At 46.1% G+C, this 23,054-nt stretch overlaps 1 protein-coding gene and 1 pseudogene across 1 annotated transcript; one reads left to right on the top strand and one right to left on the bottom strand.

Moving 5' to 3' along the window:
• Positions 1-9,097: 9,097 nt before the first annotated feature.
• On the bottom strand, positions 9,098-9,215 carry LOC126413543 (5S ribosomal RNA; annotated as a pseudogene).
• Positions 9,216-15,813: 6,598 nt separating this feature from the next.
• Positions 15,814-22,843, top strand: LOC126412779 (ctenidin-3). Its single transcript, XM_050082548.1, has 2 exons — positions 15,814-15,873; positions 21,996-22,843. Exons 1-2 carry the CDS (start codon positions 15,856-15,858, stop codon positions 22,476-22,478), a joined length of 501 nt encoding a protein of 166 aa, XP_049938505.1. The 5' UTR covers positions 15,814-15,855; the 3' UTR covers positions 22,479-22,843.
• Positions 22,844-23,054: the final 211 nt, after the last annotated feature.

Here is a 23,054-nt window from a genome sequence, read left to right as displayed (position 1 = left end):
GTAAAACCAAAATATGTTTTATTTGCAACAGTTTGCTACACCTTCCATCTACTTCTCTACATGGTCGCCACTTCGACATAGGCATCTGTTGTAGGATTGTACCAACTTTGCAATACCCTCGTCATAGAAGACAGCCGCCTGTGCTTTCCGCAACTCGAAGCTTGTCTGCAGTTCCCTGTCTGTCCCAAAACGTAGTCTTCACAGACAGCGGTTCATGTGAGCTGAATAGATGAAATAAGAGATAGCCACGTCTGGGCTGTGTGGTGGCTGATCAAACACTTCCCATCGCGAACGATGCAAGGGCGTCCTCATTGAACCAGCAGTATGCAGCCGAGAACTATTATGAAGAAGGAAATGCCGGACATGTACATTACGTGGGGTTGCCTGAAATCAGGCGAAGCCTTAGGTGGGCACCCATACTTTGCAGGATACACTATTCTTTGGGCATTTTTACGTGCGCACTGTGTGCTCAGAACAGGAAAGAGCGACGTGACGCGACTGACAGGTGTACTAGAGGCGCTGCCAGCACACCTGTGCGAAGCTTTATCGGATTTTCACTGTCGTTACCATTTCACGGCGTACCGCGCTTTACTTTCAGAGGATGTATTATAATACTTTTAAAAAATGAAAAATATTAAAGGATAGTACCATTACATTATTAGTAAATGTTCTGCGTGTACGAAATTGTGTTATTCTTCATTCACTTTCCTTGTGTCACTTCTTTTTTTCTGTGCATGTGTCCATCACTGTATATATTTTAGTTATATTTGTCGTTTCGTGAAAGCTCTTACACTTCTGTTAATCTTACGAAATATGACCACAGATTTCCTCTCCTACATTTCAATTCTAGAAGCGGGAAGCCGACTCCAAGGTCACCAGTGTCTCTCAAGACGAAGGAAATCCTCCCAAATTGGCTCCACTTCAATAAAAAAAATACTTAATACTGTTGTTAAGTCTTCTCTTATTTAGAATCACATATAATACAAAACTCTCGTAGCACGTCATACTTCGAGCAATACATCTTAACCACCCTACATACGAGAGGGAGTGAAACAAAATCATGTACAAAGAAAAATGAATGAGGATTTTTGTTAATTTGTCTGCGCCTTACCGCGCATTCATAATTAATGTCTTTGCCGACGCTTACTGTCGTTCTTCTGCCATTATCGCTGTTTCATTTTTTAAAATAAATTCAGGAGGTTCCTTTACACAACGACTGAGGTCACGTGATCCTGAAGGCCAAGGTACAGACCCTGTTCGACCTATCCAACTTGACCACATTGGCTGGTTAAATGTCGTATCACTTCAGCAGCAAAATGTACCGGTGCGCAACAATGTATGTACCACATTTCTCAACCACGGGCCATGAGCGAAATTTACCACAATTAGATGCGGAAAATTTTACATTTCGAGTATATTTACACTACCTAGGATAATATTTCATACTGAAGACAATAGCGGAGCGTAACCACAGATGCGCGATTATCTCACAAACGCTTCGATTGCGGCACCACGTTTACCGGAATAGTTTTTGCTTCTGTTGCCGTGCACTTTCTCTAGTGTCTGTTTTCGCTGTTAATTATGATACACGCTCTACGGATGGAGACAAACGTCGAGGAAAACTATTGTTTGTCTTCCGGACATGAGGCTACAGAGCGTCAACTACAATGAGGACAACGCCTGCCGCCAGGCCACCGTTCGGCGGTAAATGTGGGTTGGTACGTTGACAGACTGCATGCAGAACTCCTCGCAATATGCCGGACAGTATTTAGGTCGTTAGCGCCGTGGCACAACTACATTGTACTAGTCGACCACAAAATTATTGCACCTGGGAATGAGGGCCCTTGAGTCGCCTTAGATTGAGTGTTTACCGTGATATTTCACGAGGAGACGATGAACCACTTGATAGTGCATACACAACTGTCTTGAAAATATTCACAAGGCGATGCGTTTTCCTTAATGACCACCGTATTTGTTTACTGTAACGTCACCGCTTATTTCCGATAACGGTCACCCGAGGCCACATGCAATAATATTGCGGTAGACTGCAGAGTGTAGAACGCACAAAACGCACTCAGAGACTAGGTCTTAGGCTTGTTATGACTGGCCGACTGCTGCTTCCAAGCCAGCAAGAGGAGTTATCCATGATCGTGGGACTTGATCAGCATGTCGCCAATATTTGCTGCCGTTATAGCCGCTATATGAATCGTGACACTGCCGCTGCTTCTTTATTCAAACCGAGCGATGTAGCACACTGGACTCACATTCAAAAGGAAGATGGTTCAGATCCCTCTTCCCCCCCTCACCCCCCCCCCACCCCCCCGGGCCGTCCGGAGTTAGGTTTTCCCCGGTTTCTCTAAATCGCTCCAGACAAATGCAGCATGGTTCCTTTGAAAACGGTACGCCAGATTTCCTCCATCCTTTCGTAATCCGAGCTTGTGCTCCATCTCTAGTGACCTCGCTGTCGACGGGATATTAAACACTAATCTTTCAGTCTGCGGAGAGTGGGGGGACGGGGGGAGGGACGGCATACTTTGGCCTGCTCGTTACCCAGCCCTCAATCCCCGAGACTTTAGGTTATGGGGACACTTAAAGGAATTGGTCAAGTAGCACTTGCAACCTACGTCCTCAATTATTTGCTGGATGTAGTCCAACGTCTGTCTTCCTCTACAGTTTTCGCCCTCTATTGCTCCGCACGGTGCAAGTACGCGCCGGGACCGTGGTCGACGCAGACGGAAAGCCGTTGGTCGGTCTGTCGGCTGGTCGTCGATGGTGACGTGTGGACTGCTGAGCACTGGCACCAGTATCAGTCGGGGAAGAGTTTGCAGTTGGCAGCCAGCAACAGTCGGGTCCGTATGGTGTTAGTATTCGCCGGGACGGCTGTCGGCGAAGGTGGGCTGCCGTTGGTCGTTTGTTCGGCCGGTCGTTTCACTCAAAGATGTCTTGGGTCCTCAGGAGGAACATCATTTTCTGAGTCGCGATGTGGTCGGACCTTGTTGGTTCGTTGGAACTTAGCAGCGACGCAGTCTCCACAGCGCGCAGCCAGGCCGGAGCTTTTGGCAGCGGGCACGCTTCCTTTCGAAGTAGGATCCTCAAGTTATTAGGTACCTGTTTATAGAACTCGACTGTAACGATTTCTTGGTTATTTCTGGGTTGTTGTTTTCCTCGGCCGATGATGCGTGTAATAACAAGCCGTGTGTCTTGTTGCCTAGAATCTGCAGCCTCCCGTAGTGACTTGACAGTTGTGACTTGTGTTTTCGGATTCTTTTAAACTCGTCTTGAGCGATGTTTGATGTCTTGATCTTGGTGAGGCCCAGTTTCAAGTTATTCGTATCTCGGTTTACTCTTCATCGGCCGATATTTTCCATTATCTGTGCAGTCGGATTTGACCGTTGGAAATCGGTCAGACTGTCGGTCGGTCCTGAACCGTCACTTGGTTGTGTTGCCTTCCGATTAAGAGCTGCCTGTCTCACCTAAACGTGCGTTAGTATTGCTTCCCAGGCCGACCCTTGGAACCTTCTGAGCGCCGCTCCTTCTCTTTTACATAGTGATTTCCTTTCATTTTTAAGTACAGTGTGTGGCCTTCGGCCGAGTTTTAGCTTATTTAAATTGCAAGGCTGTTCTTTTAGGCTGTAAAATTGTTTTCTGCATGGTGTGTGTGTGGGCTTCAGCCGAGTTTTAATATCTCTTAAAATAGAAGTCATCACATTGTTATTCTTTAGTATGAGGCCTTCAGCCGAGTTTTGCATGAAATGTTTTAAGCTAAGGCCCTCAGCCTTTTTTAAAAGAATGGCTCTGAGCACTATGGGACTTAACTTCTGAGGTCATCAGTACCCTAGAACTTAGAACTACTTAAACCTAACTAACCTAAGGACAGCACACACATCCATGACCGAGGCAGGATTCGAACCTGCGACCGTAGCGGTCGCGCGGTTCCAGACTGTAGCGCCTAGAACCGCTCGGCCACCACGACCGGCTCAGCCTTTTAAATTCAAAGATCCTCTTCCTAGGCTTAAGCCGTTAAATTGTTTGGTTGATATGCGGCCTTCAGCAGAGTTTTCAGCCTATTTAGAACTAACATTGAAAATCTTTGTTTTGGCCTTACGCCATGACACTGTTCTTGCTTAATGTGTGGCTTTCAGCCGATTTCTATGGGAGAGATTTAAGCTGAGGCCTTCAGCCTATTTTTATTGAAGAAAAAAATTTTTTTAAAGGAATCGAAACTTCCAGAAGAACTTCTGTACCTCAATTCCTTGCTGAGGCCTTCGGCCTTGGATTTTCGTATGTGGCCTTCTGCCGATTTACATTAAATCAAAGGAGGTCTTTAAAACCTTGAGAGTTGTTAATTCTTGCTTATGTTACTGTGTGTTTTAGCTAATAAAATTAATATGTTGAGTGTAACTGAGAGCAACTTATTTTGGCCCCTTTCCACAAGTATAACCCCACCGCTCTGTCCTGCTAGTCCAGGGATTTCAGATCCATTCGAGTTGTACTTGACAAATCCTTTATTTAGATAAAATCGTACATACTACCCTGTTTTCAGGACGTAAATCCCGTCTTCAGGAGCTACAAAAACGAGCAGAATTATGAAGGATACTATATGAAATTAGTCAACATTAAAGTTTTCCATACAGATGAACATCAGACCATACCTTGATTGCGTACGAGAAAATTGTACCTGTCATGTAAAAAAAAATCCAGTATATTTATCAAGGAACATACGAGATTCCGTGCGGGAGAGGTATGAAAAGATTCTTTGAGTCAACCAGTACCACACCGGGTTAACGCTGCCTAACCCAAAAAAAGCAGGAATGAATCAACAAATGAACACTCATTGTCGGACTAAGGTAAGCTGCGAACCAACTGTGAACGGCCCGAAATGTCGCATAGTCATAAGAAAGTAAAATGAAGGCATAAATACCGTAGAATGCAAATTTGGGAACCTCAAACGTAGCTGCCCTACCCATCGCGTGATGTGGACGCCCAGCAGATCAGTCAATAGACTGGCGCGAGAACCGCAAAGAGAAGCCTCAGTATACATATGCGTCATAGAGTGGCCGAAGCCAGAACTAATATCGAGGGCGGGAGGGACAACCGAAGAAATCATTGCTAACACCACTGCCGCACTCGCACGTTTTCGGCCAAACATCGCCCGCTACTTATAGCACTAAAACGATTTTACTGCAAAACTGGCATTAACTGACGCAGGCTTGGTACAGAGCAAACAATACAAGGAAAAAATTAAGTATATAATGCAATTGTCAAGAAACGAAAATAATAAAAATATTCAATGAAACTGCCAGAAATAGAAAGAATTAAATCATAGAATAAAATATAAAAGAATCCAAACCGACTTACCACATATTAACCATTATAGTGCCAGATATGTGAAATACACAGAGTACGTCATATTAAGAATACACGGCTATGTAGACAGATAGTGCAATAAAAAGTTTAAGATAACCTACAAATCATGGCTTACAAAATCTCCAGTAACGGAGAAAGCGTGGCGAGTAAACGCCAACATGTACTGTCCACGTACTCAGTTGCAGAGCTGAGGAACTGTATATTACGTACAAACCCATTATAAGAAAACTTGATCCTAACTCTGAAAACATTATGCGAAACCTCCTATCTTGCATAAGACACAGCCTTAATGGTCAAGGACGAGTTGCTATAGACACATTAATTGCACAAAAGCGAGCACTAAGAATAACATACGGCGTTCACCCACGGACGTCATGCATGTGCCTCTTCAAGGAGCTAGAAATTTAGTTGCGCCATCACAATAGATATATTCGCTATCGAAATTCGTCACAAATAATCCATCACAATTTGAGAAAAACATTTATGTCCATACCTACAACACTAGTGGGAAAAACGAACCGTTGTTAAAGCTGTCAGTGGCTCAGAAAGGTTTTATATATGGAGCAACAAAAATTTTTGATAATTTGCACGACATGAAATGTCTAACAACTAGGGAGGCATGCTTTAAATCTAATTTAAAATCATTCCTCCTGGAGAACTCCGTCTATCGAAATTCGTCACAAATAATCCATCACAATTTGAGAAAAACATTTATGTCCATACCTACAACACTAGTGGGAAAAACGAACCGTTGTTAAAGTTGTCAGTGGCTCAGAAAGGTTTTATATATGGAGCAACAAAAATTTTTGATAATTTGCACGACATGAAATGTCTAACAACTAGGGAGGCATGCATTAAATCTAATTTAAAATCATTCCTCCTGGAGAACTCCGTCTACTCCATTGACCAATTTCTACTTTAATACTGGTAACTAGTAATATATAGCTATCCAGGAGAAATGATTTTAAATTATATTTAAAACTTGCTTCCCTGCGTGTCAGACATTTTACGTCGTGCGAATTTAGCTGCACGAATACAACTAAAAATAATGTTTTCATTAATGTTAACACTAAGCATGGATATATATCCTGTTAGCTGATTCTACCACGTCATTTCGATAAAAGAATAGTTCAGGTAACCTACGGAACATGTAGCTAACTAACAAGTTACGCGAAGATGACAAAATACTACAGTCTACTGTAGTGTAGGCCGCTGTATACGTTGTACATAGTTGCTGAAAACTAATTTATGTTTAAGTTCAACTTCCTCATTGAGGCTATTATCTGGGTGTTGCGACTTACGCTTCATGACTTCTAACTCTTCCAAAACGTTAAGGACAAGTTCTTTCGACTGTATATGTAAGATTTCACAATCATCTTCAATGTTACGCAAGCTGTGCATACTGTGTGACAAATGCACCGCTAAAGCTGACTTAGGATTAGGCGTGGCCCCACGTTCTCTGAACCAAGTTTCAAAAATTCTCCCTGCGTACCCGTTATAATCACACTCACATTGTGAGGCTTCAATACCACAAATACCAGCATTATTATGAGGAAACATACGCAAATATACAAGTTCAAATGGTTCAAATGGTTCCAAGCACTATGGGACTTAGCATCTGAGGTCATCAGTCCCCTAGACTTAGAACTACTTAAACCTAACTAACGTAAGGACATCACACACATCCATGCCCGAGGCAGGATTCGAACTGCGACCGTAGCAGCAGCGCGGTTCCGAACTGAAGAGCCTAGAATCGCTCGGCCACAGCGGCCGGCCAAATATACAAATCCAAGACATTTTACCGGTGTTACTGCTTCCAGTGATTGTTCTGCGATCGTGTAATCATACAATAAAGAGTTTTACTGTCTAAGTATTCGCAATGCGTGGCATCTGTTAATGTTACAGATCAACTACCAATCCCTGAACCAAGTGTCGATACTCTGCACGTCTCCCGCATTTCACTACAATTTTCTATCACTGTGAGACAACACTCCTGCAATTTCTGATGTTATCCACTAGGTCATTCATGTATTGGTCTTGTAACACTCCCCTGCGATACTAGCCTAATTACTTCTATGCCTGAAGATTTCTCTCCGTTGAGAAAGACGTACTGGGCCCTGTTTGTTACGAACTATGCAATCCAAAGTCATAGCTGATGGTGATATTCTGCACACACGCATTTTGTTCATTAGGCGGCAGCGCCGAATTGTATAGGCCGCCTACCGGAAGTCAACAAACACAGAATCAACCTGGTAGCCGGTACCTAAAGCTTTCTGGGTCTGTTGGTCGAACAGAGCGACCTGAGTTTCACGCTGTCGTTGCTTGCGGAACCTTTGTTGATTCCTACAGAGATGTTCCAAAATCCTAGAACAGACTTCCGTCAGAGATGTAGGCCTATCGAATAAATAATAGTAAGAGGAGCATTCAGTAAGTAATGCAACATTATTTTTGAAAGCAGATTAGTTTTATTTTTGATTCAAATACACTATATTATTCCCCATTCTTCTCGCTACAAAACATCGTTTCTCAACATACTCCCCGTTGAATGCGGCGGCCTTGTTTCACCTTTCTGGGAGGGCCTTTATCCCGGTATGGTACCAGTCTACTGGTCGACGTCGGAGCCAATGTCTGTCTGCAGCAACAACCTACCTATCGTCCACACATGCTTCCCGCGGAGTGCATCCTTTATTGGGCCAAACGGATGGAAGTCTGAAGATGGGAGATCTGGGCTGTAGGTCGGACGAGGAAGAACAGTCCAATGAAGTTTTGTAGGCTTCTCTCGGGTGTGCCGACTTTTGTGAGGCCTTGCTTGTCATGGAGAAAGGGAAGTTCGTTTGCGCTTTTTTGGCAACGAAATCGCAAATGTGGCGACAAGCTGAAGTCGATTCTTGAGTTCCTTGAGCGCAGCACAATACACTTCTGAGCTGATCGTTCCAACACGACGAAGGACATCAAACAGAAATAACCCTTTAGAGTCCCAGACTACTGTCACAGTGGTGAACCCATGTTTCAGCGACTGCGATCACGTTCGACAGAAAATTGTCACGATCAGCCTCGTAACGCGCAAGTAATTCCTCACAGATGGTGCTTCATAGGTCTTTATGGTCCTCTGTTAGGCTGTGAGAAGCGCAGCGGGTACACATCTTTGAGTACCCCAACTGTGGGCAAGTCAACAGAAACGTCCAGTCGTGGCAACGAGGTGTTTGATGGTGATCCGTCGAACATCTCGACTGAGACTGTCTGCACGTTCCACATGGGCGATCGCACATATTTGCGCCACCTTTTTGCGAAGTTGGCAGACGCCTCGCCCAACAACCAGCCATCCCTTTGTTCCCAGGTCCCCACAGACATTCTGCAAACACCTATGAATATCTGCGACACTCTGGTTTTGCGCCAAAAGAAACTCAATGACGGCTCTCTGCTTGGGACGCACCTCTGTTCAAGACGCCGTTTTGAAGGCTACGATAGTGCCGCCACCTATTGGAAATTCGTGAAACTATACGAACTGAAGCGTGAGTATTCCAAGCACTCCGTCTTCAGGCCATAAGTGGCCCATCGGGACCATCCGACCGCCGTATCATCCTCAGCTTAGGATGCGGATAGGAGGGGCGTGTGGTCAGCACACCGCTCTCCCGGTCATTAAGATGATTTTCTTTGACCGGAGCCGCTACTATTCGGTCGAGTAGCTCCCCAATTGGCATCACGAGGCTGCTGAGTGCACCCCGAAAAATGGCAACAGCACATGGCGGCCAGGATGGTCACCCATCCAAATGCCGGTCACGCCAGACAGCGCTTAACTTCGGTGATCTGACGGGAACCGGTGTATCCACTGCGGCAAGGCCGTTGCCCGAATATTCCAAGGTGACCCACAAAAAATTCCGCATTTTCTCAACCGAAGCTGACCTAGAAAAAAATGTGTTATATTACTTACATTGTGTAAGATATTGTGTCTATTGTGGCTGTGCCGTCCTGTAATGTTTTGTGATTCCCAACTGGATGAGGAGAGAGTAGTGTGGTAGGTGGGTGGCCGGTTTCCTCTCACTACAACACACAATGCAAACGAGGTTAAAATAAACTTTATACAGGAACCAATTGAGTACGTAACTTCAAGGATGTCCAATAGGGAGTTCTACGGTTAACACAATCAAATAACATGTACTAATTCTTCAACCATGTCCATATCACAGTTATATACAATGATTAATGTTCCCTCACAGCTATCTAAGGTGCGAGGTGACGACTATCACTGTGGAAGACTAGAGAACAGTTCGACATATTAAGGTGCAATGTGAACTGAGTCCCGACGCGGCGTACTGAGGTGCTGAGATTGCGAGATTGACCCAACTCGGTCGGTGGCTGCGGCCTATATGCACGCTGCCCAGGCGGCGTCATCGACGCATAGCCTGTGGGCGTGTCTTGGTCTCCTCTTGTCATAGGCGCGCCTAGTTCAGCGTCTGCTATACAATGTTTCCTAGTGCCGACCGGTGTGCTGGCGAAAGCGTACAACGGCACAGGTCCTATAACATTTCCGTGGGATAGGCCCCAAATTACTTTTTATGTCTGAAGAATTCTTTACGTTGAGATACTCCGTACGCTCGTGTTCTGTTTATTAGACAGTAGTTCAAATGGTTCAAATGGCTCTGAGCACTATGGGACTTAACTTCGGAGGTCATCAGTCCCCTAGAACTTAGAACTACTTAAACCTAACTAACCTAAGGACATCACACACATGCATGCCCGAGACAGGATACGAACCTGCGACCGTAGCGGTCGCGTGGTTCCAGACTGTAGGGCCTAGAACCGCTCGGCCACACTGGCCGGTTAGACAGTAGTGCACAACTGTATCGAACGCCTTTCGGAGGTCAAGGAACACGGTGTCAACCTGGGTGCTGGTACGGCTTTCTGCGTCTGTTGGAAGAACAGAGCGAGCACGGTGTCACACGCTCGTTGGTTTCGGAAACTATGTTGATTCCAACAGAGATTATCGGCCATCAGAAACGTCAAAATACTCGAGCGTAAAAATGTTCCAAATTATAGAACACAGCACCGTCAGAGATAGTTTATATGGTGGTACAATGGAAAATACCTTGTGGCAACAGTCCACAGTTGCTTGCAGATTATACATTTAGGCATAGGTCTGAGGTCACCAGTCTTTCTTCATAGTGGGCCGGCAAACTGAGAAAATTATGAGCGGGGGCCACAAAATCATAGTCGCGAGACAGAATGAAAGCTCTGGAAAAAATACGAAAAATTTTTACATTAACACGGGTGAGTGGCACGCAGTGCATAAGAAACAAGAATAACCGATATACTTATTTACTAAAAAAGTTATTAAAGAAGACGACGTTAGCGAAGAGATAGTCATATTAGACCTAGTGTACATACATCTGAATCACACAAACCAAACAGCAAAAAATGGTAATGAGATTTGTGAAACTGGCGTTCGGATTTTTACATATTATGAATGTTTGGCCTGGTATTGCCGCATCCAATCAAGAGAATTGGTTTCAAATGTACATCAGTCAATCTCGTTCAGTGTGCTGACTTCAGATACATCATTTCTGAAAACGTTTGTTCGTGCTATAACAGCGACAAATTTCTTCAGATTCAACGGTAAAATTCAACAGGTTTTCCTTATGTGTGCTTTCAACAAAGGCATTTCCTTGCAAATAAAAATAAGCTCCAACTGTTGTTCAACTAGTAGATTGGTTCAAATGGCTCTGAGCACTATGGGACTCAACTGCTGTGGTCATAAGTCCCCTAGAACTTAGAACTACTTAAACCTAACTAACCTAAGGACATCACACACATCCATGCCCGAGGCGGGATTCGAACCTGCGACCGTAGCGGTCGTGCGGTTCCAGACTGTAGCGCCTTTAACCGCTCGTCCACTTCGGCCGGCAACTAGCAGATTATCACCGCTCCAATCAAGCATATTTTGGAACAGAAGAACGTCAATCTAAATTCTATCAAGGTCTGAAAAATCTCTACAAAAAGACACGAAAAATTTTTTTGCGAAAATCAAGCTGACATCTTCTGGAATTATAGCACAAAATACTTTGAAACATTGAAGTGAGAAAAGTTTTCTCCTTCCAGCTGTGCTTCAGACAATGACAGCTTTCCCCGAAATTATTTGATGATTTTATAGAAATGCAAGACGAGGTTGTCGGTTTCTGAAATTTCAAGTTCAGTTCATTCTCGTGGGATGTGATATCGACTAAAACTGGTAACACAAACAACCAGGCAGGATCTGACAGCTGCGAATCGGCTCTATATTTTTAACGATAAAAATATCCATTTCGTATCGGAGATTGTAAAAGCGAAATGGAACTTATACCGCAACTGCTGTGTGATAAGCAAGTCACAGAATTAACCATCAGTTTCTTCAAAAAGACCCAGGAACTGACGGTGATAAAGTGCATGTCGCCGAATGAAGTTCATACGGGATAATAGGGGACAAGTGTCCGTGTACGGGTGTTTGTAACGGCCATTTGACGATCTGTACCCAACATGATACGAGAACACGTCCATAGATCCGTGTGTACAAAGATATTTTTCGAGACGCCGGCGACGATCGAAATTCAGAGACGGAACTTTTACATCTACATCTACATTTATACTCCGCAAGCGACCCAACGGTGTGTGGCGGAGGGCACTTTACGTGGCACTGTCATTACCTCCCTTTCCTGTTCCAGTCGCGTATGGTTCGCTGGAAGAACGACTGCCGGAAAGCCTCCGTGCGCGCTCGAATCTCTCTAATTTTATTCGTGATCTCCGCGGGAGATGTAAGTAGGAGGAAGCAATATATTCGATACCTCATCCAGAAACGCACCCTCTCGAAACCTGGACAGCAAGCTGCACCGCAATGCAGAGCGCCTCTCTTACATAGTCTGCCACTTGAGTTTGCTAAACATCTCCGTAACGCTATCACGCTTACCAAATAACCCTGTGACGAAACGAGCCGCTCTTCTTTGGATCTTCTCTATCTCCTCTGTCAACCCGACCTGGTACGGATCCCACACTGATGAGCAATACTCAAGTATAGGTCAAACGAGCGTCTTGTAAGCCACCTCTTTTGTTGATGGACTACATTTTCTAAGGACTCTCCCAATGAATCTCAACCTGGTACCCGCCTTACCAACAATTACACTCCTGGAAATGGAAAACATTGACACCGGTGTGTCAGACCCACCATACTTGCTCCGGACACTGCGAGAGGGCTGTACAAGCAATGATCACACGCACGGCACAGCGGACACACCAGGAGCCGCGGTGTTGGCCGTCGAATGGCGCTAGCTGCGCAGCATTTGTGCACCGCCGCCGTCAGTGTCAGCCAGTTTGCCGTGGCATACGGAGCTCCATCGCAGTCTTTAACACTGGTAGCATGCCACGACAGCGTGGACGTGAACCGTATGTGCAGTTGACGGACCTTGAGCGAGGGCGTATAGTGGGCATGCGGGAGGCCGGGTGGACGTACCGCCGAATTGCTCAACACGTGGGGCGTGAGGTCTCCACAGTACATCGATGTTGTCGCCAGTGGTCGGCGGAAGGTGCACGTGCCCGTCGACCTGGGACCGGACCGCAGCGACGCACGGATGCACGCCAAGACCGTAGGATCCTACGCAGTGCCGTAGGGGACCGCACCGCCACTTCCCAGCAAATTAGGGACACTGTTGCTCCTGGGGTATCGGCGAGGACCATTCGCAACCGTCTCCATGAATCTGGGCTACGGTCCCACACACCGTTAGGCCGTCTTCCGCTCACGCCCCAACATCGTGCAGCCCGCCTCCAGTGGTGTCGCGACAGGCGTGAATGGAGGGACGAATGGAGACGTGTCGTCTTCAGCGATGAGAGTCGCTTCTGCCTTGGTGCCAATGATGGTCGTATGCGTGTTTGGCGCCGTGCAGGTGAGCGCCACAATCAGGACTGCATACGACCAAGGCACACAGGGCCAACACCCGGCATCATGGTGTGGGGAGCGATCTCCTACACTGGCCGTACACCACTGGTGATCGTCGAGGGGACACTGAATAGTGCACGGTACATCCAAACCGTCATCGAACCCATCGTTCTACCATTCCTAGACCGGCAAGGGAACTTGCTGTTCCAACAGGACAATGCACGTCCGCATGTATCCCGTGCCACCCAACGTGCTCTAGAAGGTGTAAGTCAACTACCCTGGCCAGCAAGATCTCCGGATCTGTCCCCCATTGAGCATGTTTGGGACTGGATGAAGCGTCGTCCCACGCGGTCTGCACGTCCAGCACGAACGCTGGTCCAACTGAGGCGCCAGGTGGAAATGGCATGGCAAGCCGTTCCACAGGACTACATCCAGCATCTCTACGATCGTCTCCATGGGAGAATAGCAGCCTGCATTGCTGCGAAAGGTGGATATACACTGTACTAGTGCCGACATTGTGCATGCTCTGTTGCCTGTGTCTATGTGCCTGTGGTTCTGTCAGTGTGATCATGTGATGTATCTGACCCCAGGAATATGTCAATAAAGTTTCCCCTTCCTGGGACAATGAATTCACGGTGTTCTTATTTCAATTTTACAGGAGTGTAATTTAATAGGATCATTCCACTTCAAATCGTTCCGTACGCATGCTCCCAGATATTTTACAGAAGTAACTGCTACCAGTGTTTGTTCCGCTATCATATAATCATACAATAAAGGATCCTTCTTTCTATGTATTCGCAATACATTACATTTGTCTATGTTAAGGGTCAGTTGCCACTCCCTGCACCAAGTGCTCAACCGCTGCAGATCTTCCTGCACTTCGCCTCAATTTTCTAATGCTACAACTTCTCTGTATACTACAGCATCAACCGCGAAAAGCCGCATGGAACTTCCGAGACTATCTACTAGGTCATTTATATATATTGTGAAAAGCAATGGTCCCATAACACTCCCCTGTGGCACGCCAGAGGTTACTCTAACGTCTGTAGACGTCTCTCCGTTGAGAAAAAACATGCTGTGTTCTGTTTGCTAAAAACTCTTCAATCCAGCCACACAGCTGGTCTGATATTCCGTAGGCTCTTACTTTGTTTATCAGGCGACAGTGCGGAACTGTATCGAACGCCTTCCGGAAGTCAAGGTTCAAATGGTTCGCGGCATGCCTCCCGGGTACACATTTCAACAATGCCCACCTGCACATGGCCAGAGTTCTTTCCGCTTGTCTTCGTGCTTGCCAAACCCTACCTTGGCCAGCAAGGTCGCCAAATCTCTCCCCAGTTGAGAACTTTTGGAGCATTACGGATAGGGCCCTCCAATACATAACCGATATAAGGCGCCAGTTGAACGGACCAAAATGGTCCAAATGGCTCTGAGCACTATGGGACTTAACATCTGTGGTCATCAGTCCCCTAGAACTTAGAACTACTTAAAACTAACTAACCTAAGAACATCACACACATTCCATGCCCGAGGCAGGATTCGAACCTGCGACCGTAGCGGTCACGCGGCTCCACACTGTAGCGCCTAGACCCGCTCGGCCACTCCTGCCGGCTGAAGTCAAGGGAAAATGGCATCTCCCTGGGGGCCTGTATGTAATATTTTCTGGGTCTCATGAACAAATAAAGCGAGTTGGGTTGACACGATCGCTATTTCCGTAATCCATGTTTTCCTACAGAGTAGATTCTGGGTTTCCAGAAATGACATGATACGCGAGCAAAAAACATGTTCTGAAATTCTACAACAGATCGGCGTCAGAGATATAGACCTACAGTTTTGCCGCTCTAATAATTCCAGAGTCTGACTGGTTCAACATGCACGAATTAGCTCATATGTAAAGTTTAACGGGTAGATGTGGTCCTAGAAATACCAGCAGTAGGTCATATAAGTCTCGTGTTCTATACGTTTTATCAAGCAAATTCAAGTCGGCGGACCGGATAAACTGACGTCGCTGGTACGAGGGCCGTATTTGGAGACCTCCCTGATGTAGATGCATATTGTGACGTGACTGATTTGTGCCTTCTTCTTTGACAGCCTGAGCTCAGCCCTTCGCGTCTTTGGCGTGTAACGCAGAGTGTTGAGCGGGCGGTAAGGCGCCGGCCGCAGCGGACAGCCAGCGGTCAGCGTGAGAGAGGCGCCCAGCGGCCCGCACCGGCCAGCAGCTCCTCGCGGCTCGTCCCCGATTCCTGGTCACCCCGCTGACCCCTACCGCCGCCACCGGCTGCTCATCTCGCCGCGCCGGGAGGGGGTCAGCCGCTGCCGCCGCTTTCCAGTACCACTTTTTCTCACACGCACACGCTCACACACACACACACACACACACACGGGTGCGCTGCGCGGCATCCTCTCCCAGCCCCCCTTTCCCCCCCTACCGCGCCCCTCGCCCACCGCCGGCGGTGCGGCTATGCACATTTCGCCGTGACGTCACGCAGGTGCGCTCCCGCGCCCGGGTATAAATGCTGGCGGCGGACCTGGCCAAAGCGTCAGTTGCTCCCGCAGCTTCGCAACAACATCAGTCGGAGCTCCTAAGCGAGATGAACGCCTTGGCTCTGGTAAGCATACGCCGACCACAGCAGCGATTTAACTTGTCGCGTTCTCCCGATTTTGCCTCTCAAAATCGGCCGCGGTTAAAATGTTGGCGACGCGGACATTATCAATCGCAGAGCCGGACTCTCATGTCATACTCGGTCGTACTACATTTTTGCCGAGATCAGTGCGAGGATCCAGCTATCTGCTACTTTGCCGTGTCCGTCTTGAAAACAGTAATAATTCCACATGTAGAGTCACCTTTTCATTCACAGATCTTCTTACTGGAGAAGCATGCCTGTGCCTATATGTTCTTTATTCTGGGGAAGATCAATACATGTCAGAACTCATATCTGGTCTTGCTTCAGCCAGCTCGCCATAATTTGCCATAAGACTGTCACTCAGTCACAAAAATATGCATTCAGAGCATCAATACATTCTAGTGTTGTATCATCCCGGAAGTAACATTAAACCGTCCAGAGCTTAAGTGAGGCCAGTTAGCTACTATGATGCCCAGTAGATACTAAAATAAATTCAACGGATCTGATGACTACCAGCCCGAAAGTTTTTGTATCAAAATGACACCCGTCAGAAGCCAGCGAACGCATAAAATGTCTCTCACTGGAAGGGCAACGACAGACTTTCAAATTGGATAAGTTTCAGAGAGATTTACGACATGGGAATGTGTTAGCATAGTTGACTCTACAGTCTCGTCTACATTTTTGGTAATTTGCAGTCACGGTGACTGCTGTTGATCAGTCTTAAGTGGACAAGCTGTAACAACATCGGTTGTGACCGGTAAATCGTAGTGAAACAAGGAAGGTGTCACTTTTAACATCCCGTCGACATGGAGATCACTAGATACAGGACACGAGCTCACACTGGACAACGATGGGACAGAAATGCGGCAGCACGTTCTGGAATAACCATCGTAGGTTTAGCTTCAATTTATGTGAAACCTCGAAAACCGAAACCATAATGGACGGACGGAGGTTTGAACCGCGCATCTCCAAAGTTTGGATCCAGTCTCTAAGCACTGCTCCATGTGGGAGTGCGAGGGACATTCGGGAACTGAGTCACCAAACTGTATAATGTTCTGCTTTTGTTCTTATAGCATCATCTTTTCCGTCACTACCTCAAGACTCTATCGTTCATTCTGTCAGCTGAATGTTCCCTGTAAGAGATACACTTTGTAGCACAACTACAATTTTTCAGGCAGCTCGTACGTGGGCTCTACTTGTACTTGAGTTGCTTTCCAGTAGGCTTAAAGCTAGACATAGATATTAAGTGTGTCACCGTTCGTTGATAATCATAATAGAACTGTAAGATCTGAGAGTAAACCAAAAGTGAAATTCTTACGCAGGTTCTAGTGCATTTATTCTTAGTTCAAAGTTTAGAAAAGCAATTCAGACGTTGCCAACTAGGTAATAATAAGCTCGTGTACGTATTTGGGCTCGGTAAATTTCTTTATTTCTTCAAGTTTAATTCTATTGCCCGCAGAATTGAATGCACCCTGTATTATTTCATTTTTTGTCCATGTACAAGGAAAAACGTAACTTTGTGCCAGAAGACTGTCATTTCCAGAAAGTACGAAACGAAAATTTCAGGGTGTCTCATTACGTTTACTCAAATCGCAATTCAATTTTTGTCCTATTCTTCTTAATCTATTCTTCGTTAATTGAAAGTATCAAAATACCGTATAGTTCAATTTAAATTATGAAGACAGCCTTAAATCTCGTTTCTCAGACTGCTTTCATACATACGTACTATGCTTCTAAGTAACTCAGCGAAAGGCAGAAGAAAATGTATGTCGCAATCGAATCTACAGCAAAGGATGGGTAAGGAAATCGGCAGTGGTCTTGCTGATGCAAACAATCAAGCATTTCGTTGAACGAAAACACGAACCAAGATGGTCGGCCGCGAATATGAACCTCCCCCTTTGGGAATCCGTATATATTGTTAAACGACTGTGCCTTTTCGTTCGATGAGTTAACTTCGCCAGTTGTCCAGAAATTGCTCCTCTTGTACTAGATCATAAAAAGAAACTACACCGAAAATTAAAATGGCTTGAAAGATTACCTGGTCAGTGCAGTGTCTGCAGGAGCAAACAAAGATGTAGGTCACAAATTTAACCAAGTGAGTCAGAAGAAACGGTCCACATATGTTTCGATCTGCGTGATCTAATGGTTTTGAGCGATCACAGTAGCTGACCACAAAATGTGGTTGCTATCATTTCGTTAGTTCATTGTTTCCGTAGCCAGTTGCTAATAATATAAAACAAGCTTGGGTTGCCAAACTGCAAGCATATCACATTCACTGTATTGGCAGGTCTTTGGAGTAACAGCGCTTTTCGTTCATTTATCTGAAAGCTGGAGAATAGAACTATATAGAGATTATACATCAGCCACGTGAAACATTTCCGCAGGAACTAAAAACAACCATCTCTGTGCACATTCAGTCACGCTACTCACGAAGAAGCTATAGTGTAGAGTGAAAGTACCGGTAGCAGAATCCACACTTGGAGGGCACAAGCGAAAGTAGCGTGTGTCATTAGCGCTGAGGATCTGTTATCGTTTTTGTGCTGCAAAAGATATGCGCGGCGACCAGCAGAAAATTGTAAAACTCTCTTCACTTTATTAGATTGTAGCCTTGCGTTAAATATCAGGCGTTACTGATTTGTGTGGATATGTTCTCGCCTGCTGTCGGCTTTCGGTCTAACAACCGCTTAATCTATAATAGCTGAGCTTTTACTTAGTAACCTGCGGAATAGAATGCACAGGGATTTTCTCTGCCTCGTGATGGCTGGGTGTTGTGTGCTGTCCTTAGGTTAGTTAGGTTTAAGTAGTTCTTAGTTCTCGGGGACTGATGACCATAGCTGTTAAGTCCCATAGTGCTCAGAGCCAATAGAATGCACATCTGCATCTCTGTGTTTGAGGAGTGCTTTCAGTTACAGCGCTATCCCATCACGCTTTCTTAAATGTTTGCCGTGTTTGTAGGTTATAAGTTCTTCATTGGTTGTTGCATCCGTCGCGAGTAGATTCAAAATTTTGTTTTACCTCGGAAGATGATAGCAAGACTGAGCGTGAGAATCCCGACTGTGTATCTTTTCCATGTTCCTTCTGTGTTATAACTATGCTATCATTCTCTTTTTCTGTCGATACTCACCTGAAGGGATGCAGCTTTATTCTGCTAACAAACGCCGTAGCTTGTTCATCATTTAAACGAGTATCTGACTTGAGAACCCCGAATTACAAATGTGTGAAATCGTCTCGAATCAGGGTTTCTGCTTTAGGAATCAGTTATCTATATCAGTTCAAGTTCAGTGGCCTATGCTGGTACTGGCAGTGGAGTACATGTTAGCGTACTGCAGGGAATTTTGTGTACGATTCAACCATTCTGCAAAGCAAAGATCAGCTTAATTGACACAACCAACTGGTGTAGCACATACACATGTTAATAAAAATCACGAACGATGATGTGTTTGTTTTTACAAAGCAGTAATTCGCTTACTGATCGGAATTTGAAAGACGAATCGAGTGACACGTTAGAGAGGTTAAGATAGTGGTCTCGTATTCGAGAGGTATAGCGCCGTCCATGATATCATAAATGGCTGCAAGACAATATCGCTCTATCAGACCCAAGGGCTATTCGCTTCCCTAATCTTGTTCTAGACCTCCAATAACATCGATGCAGACAACACAAAAAGTTCTAATGCTGTTTCCACTTCCTAACGTTTACAGCCGCAGCACAGGTACCCAGTCTGCTAAAAAAATTACTCGCACGCGCACTTCTCGTTTGTTTCCAAGGATTTCCAAGAATTTTCCTCGAGTTACGTCAGTATTTTTGGAAGCCGCACTAGGCATTCCACCAACGACTATTAAGTATTACTCTACGCCGTCACCCTCAAGCGAACAGAAAACATTTCACAGGCCGATTCGTATCCAAAGAGCATCATTGATGCAAGGACTTGGTTCACATATTGACGCCTGGGTGGATATTTTGTACATTATTTATATTGCAAATGAAAACTCGTATCTGGCTCCGTGTACATATGTAAGACTCAGCATCTCCGTGAGGTACAGCTGTAGGCACGTCGGAAGTTTATCCAGTCTGAACCGAATGCTGTTATGAATATCCAGTTTCATATCTGTAGCAAGACTTAAATATTCAGTCTCGATGGGATGTAATATTCAGTCCGATTCCGTCGCACGACTTAATATCATATCGGTAGGTTCTTAGCTGCAACGAGGCTTGCCAGTCCCACATTCGCGGAAGGAGTACAATGCCAGGTCTGACACGCGCACAGGGATTTAGTAAAGGTGAAACTGTCATCGACCTGAAAGCTGGTTTCGACTCGTCAGTTTCAGGGATTTAGTAAAGGTGAAACTGTCATCGACCTGAAAGCTGGTTTCGACTCGTCAGTTTCCTACTGGCGTAGTTCTACTGGACTGATATACCATTGCCTTCCTCCAACGTTTGAACAGACTTACTCAGCCAGTTTTCCTACGGTTTTATGTGAAGTGTATACGACGCTTCATCTCGGTATATCTCACATTAACAAATCATTGAGGGAATTCTAAGGATCCAATAGGTTGCCATTATGTGACTTGTCCTGACCAGTAACTACGTCCAGCGGATGTAGCCTTGCGCTAATACAATGGAACATATCTAAGAATGACAGAAAACATCTGGGTATCTAATACCGCACCACTAAATTTGTAGTTTCGCACTTACGCAATGAGCTAGCGTCCAGTCTTGTAGCCCTCCCCCCTTTCTTTTTCACTACTGGGTGGGACACTATTGTTCCTCGTATGGCGCTTCACATCTACTGCGTGACAAGGAACTATAATGTTTCCAAACAAAGAGCAAGGAGGCTAGTCCCCGCTCTCTCCACACAACTACGTCACAAGGGGCGTCTGCAGGCTGTTTCACAACGTTATATCGACCATTCCGCAGTGCACCTTTTAAATCAGTGACGAAACAAGGGGCAGACACGCCCAGGGAATCATTTGCTCTAAATGCTCTGACACTGTACGGAATACAGATAATAGTAACTAAAATAACGAATCCAAGAAACGCACTGAAACAGAATGCACGTAAATCATCTGTCCGGCACTGCTACATGCGAAAATATTTCTTAGTCCTCCTGTATAGAAGGTTGAGTTTTTCCAAGACAGGCCACTTTCCCCACCATATGCCCTGCACGCGCCATGGTCGCGCCAAGAGGTGTTCTCTGTCTGAGAGGCTATGGAAACTGCGAATGTGCAGCACTAGAAGGCAAGTGTTAGCGGTAAACATAGCCACAGTTCGGGAAATCTCTCGGGTTCTGTTCGATCATTTGATCGACGTGCTACCTAATGACTTTTGCACCTACAGATCATGAGCAACAACGACAAATAATAAATAAATAAAAGACTTCAATCATGATTCTGTCCAATTCTCGAGTGTTCGCTGGTCCCGCGGTCTAGTGAGACCCGATGGTACGATCTCCAAGCCGGGTCTCAAGCTGTAATTCGTTCTCGCGATAAAAATTACAGTCACTATATTACATTTCGTTTGTTCGTCATTTAATTATTGATTAACTATCTCGAGTGTTTCAAATGAACGGGTAAATACTGATTAAAATCTGGTAAAGTTTTTATCTGTTATTCTAATACGTGAACAGGGACTGAAGTGCTCATTTACAACCTATCATTACCGCCTCTCATAGGCAAATAAAGTATTATACTGCGTTCAGTCAAATCTGTCTTCTTAAAAATCACTATAAATTCTTACGTATACATACATACCGGTACTCTATGAGAACTCGTATTGTAAATTTGCTCAAACGCAGCATGAGTTTGTCAGTGGTAGGATTTAAATGCTATTTCCTCTAGCGTTTCACGAAACTGCCAAATTTTAAGCAGAACCATAGCTTGTTGTTGTGGCTAGTTCGTAGTTTCTTGCGTATCCGTTGCACTCGCGCCGCGCGTGTCAAATGTCACGTGATAGTTCGAACGAGCTCGATACTGTATCGAACGCTGCGGCCCGTTCGAACACGAGTATTGTTTGCCCAGTTCTATTGGCGCGGCGGTAGTACAGACAGATTGTACACTACATTTTGTTTACCAGCGGAGGTTTTCACCGGTCGTGTTTTGTGTGTGCGCAGTGTGTGGTGGCGGCGATGGTGGCAGCCGCCACGGCCGAGCCGCCGAGCGGCTACAGCTACAACCGTCCCAGCGGGGGCGGCGGCTTCATCGGCGGAGGCGGCGGCGGATTCATCGGAGGCGGCGGTGGCGGCGGCTACATCTCGGTGAGCCCCGGCTACACCACCAGCGAGGGCGCCACCGTCGACGCCGAACTGCTCGGCAAGATCCGCGCCATCCTGCTGCGCGAAGAACAGCAGCGCGGCGGCGGCGGCGGCGGCTACATCGGCGGCGGCGGCGGCGGCCACGGCGGCGTGTCCACGGCGTACGGCGTGCCTTCCACCTCGTACGGAGTGCCCGGCTACGTGAGCCAGCGCGTCGTCGGCATCGACCTGGAGGGCATCCGGCAGGCGATCCAGGTGGCGCAGTACGAGCAGACGACGTACGGACACGGAGGCGGCGGCGGCTACAGCTACCCGTCCTCCTCGTACGGCGCCCCCTACTGAGGGGCGCGCGCCGCGCGGCCGTAGACACCGCGCAGCCGTTACAACGCTGTACCTGGCACGCTGCCGGTCCGCCGCCGACGCCGCCCCCGCAGGCGCCGACGCCGACGCGCCCGCCCCCGGCCCCTCGGCGGCACGGCGGCACGCACAGAGGCCTCGGGCTCGACGGAGCAACACGGGTCCCTTCTCCAGACCGGCAACGGAGAAACACTACTATTACACGTTATCCCCATCATCTTGTAAATACAAACGACGCGACGCAGTACACCCCTTTCCACATATCGTTTTATTCTATCTTTTTTATACGTATGTTAAGCTTTTTATAGGAAAACAGATGAAAAAATAAAAAATACATGAGCCACCGTAAAACCACTGTTTTTTCTTTTTACTCCTATTCCTCTTCACGTTCTGGACAGAGATCTTGCCAGCATCTTCAGTTACTTCATCCATTACAGAATGTGAAGAAAGCATCTATGATAGTGACCAGAAAGGTAAGAATAAAACATCATTTAAAATTTTAAAATTTTTCCATTTTAAAATTTTTTGTTTTTAAAATTCAGTCTTAATCACACGACGTAT

Source organism: Schistocerca serialis, chromosome 7 (assembly GCF_023864345.2).
Source record: "Schistocerca serialis cubense isolate TAMUIC-IGC-003099 chromosome 7, iqSchSeri2.2, whole genome shotgun sequence".
NCBI lineage: Eukaryota > Metazoa > Arthropoda > Insecta > Orthoptera > Acrididae > Schistocerca > Schistocerca serialis.
The sequence above is the reverse complement of the archived record's forward strand: the minus strand, read 5'-3'. Positions and strand labels throughout refer to the sequence as shown.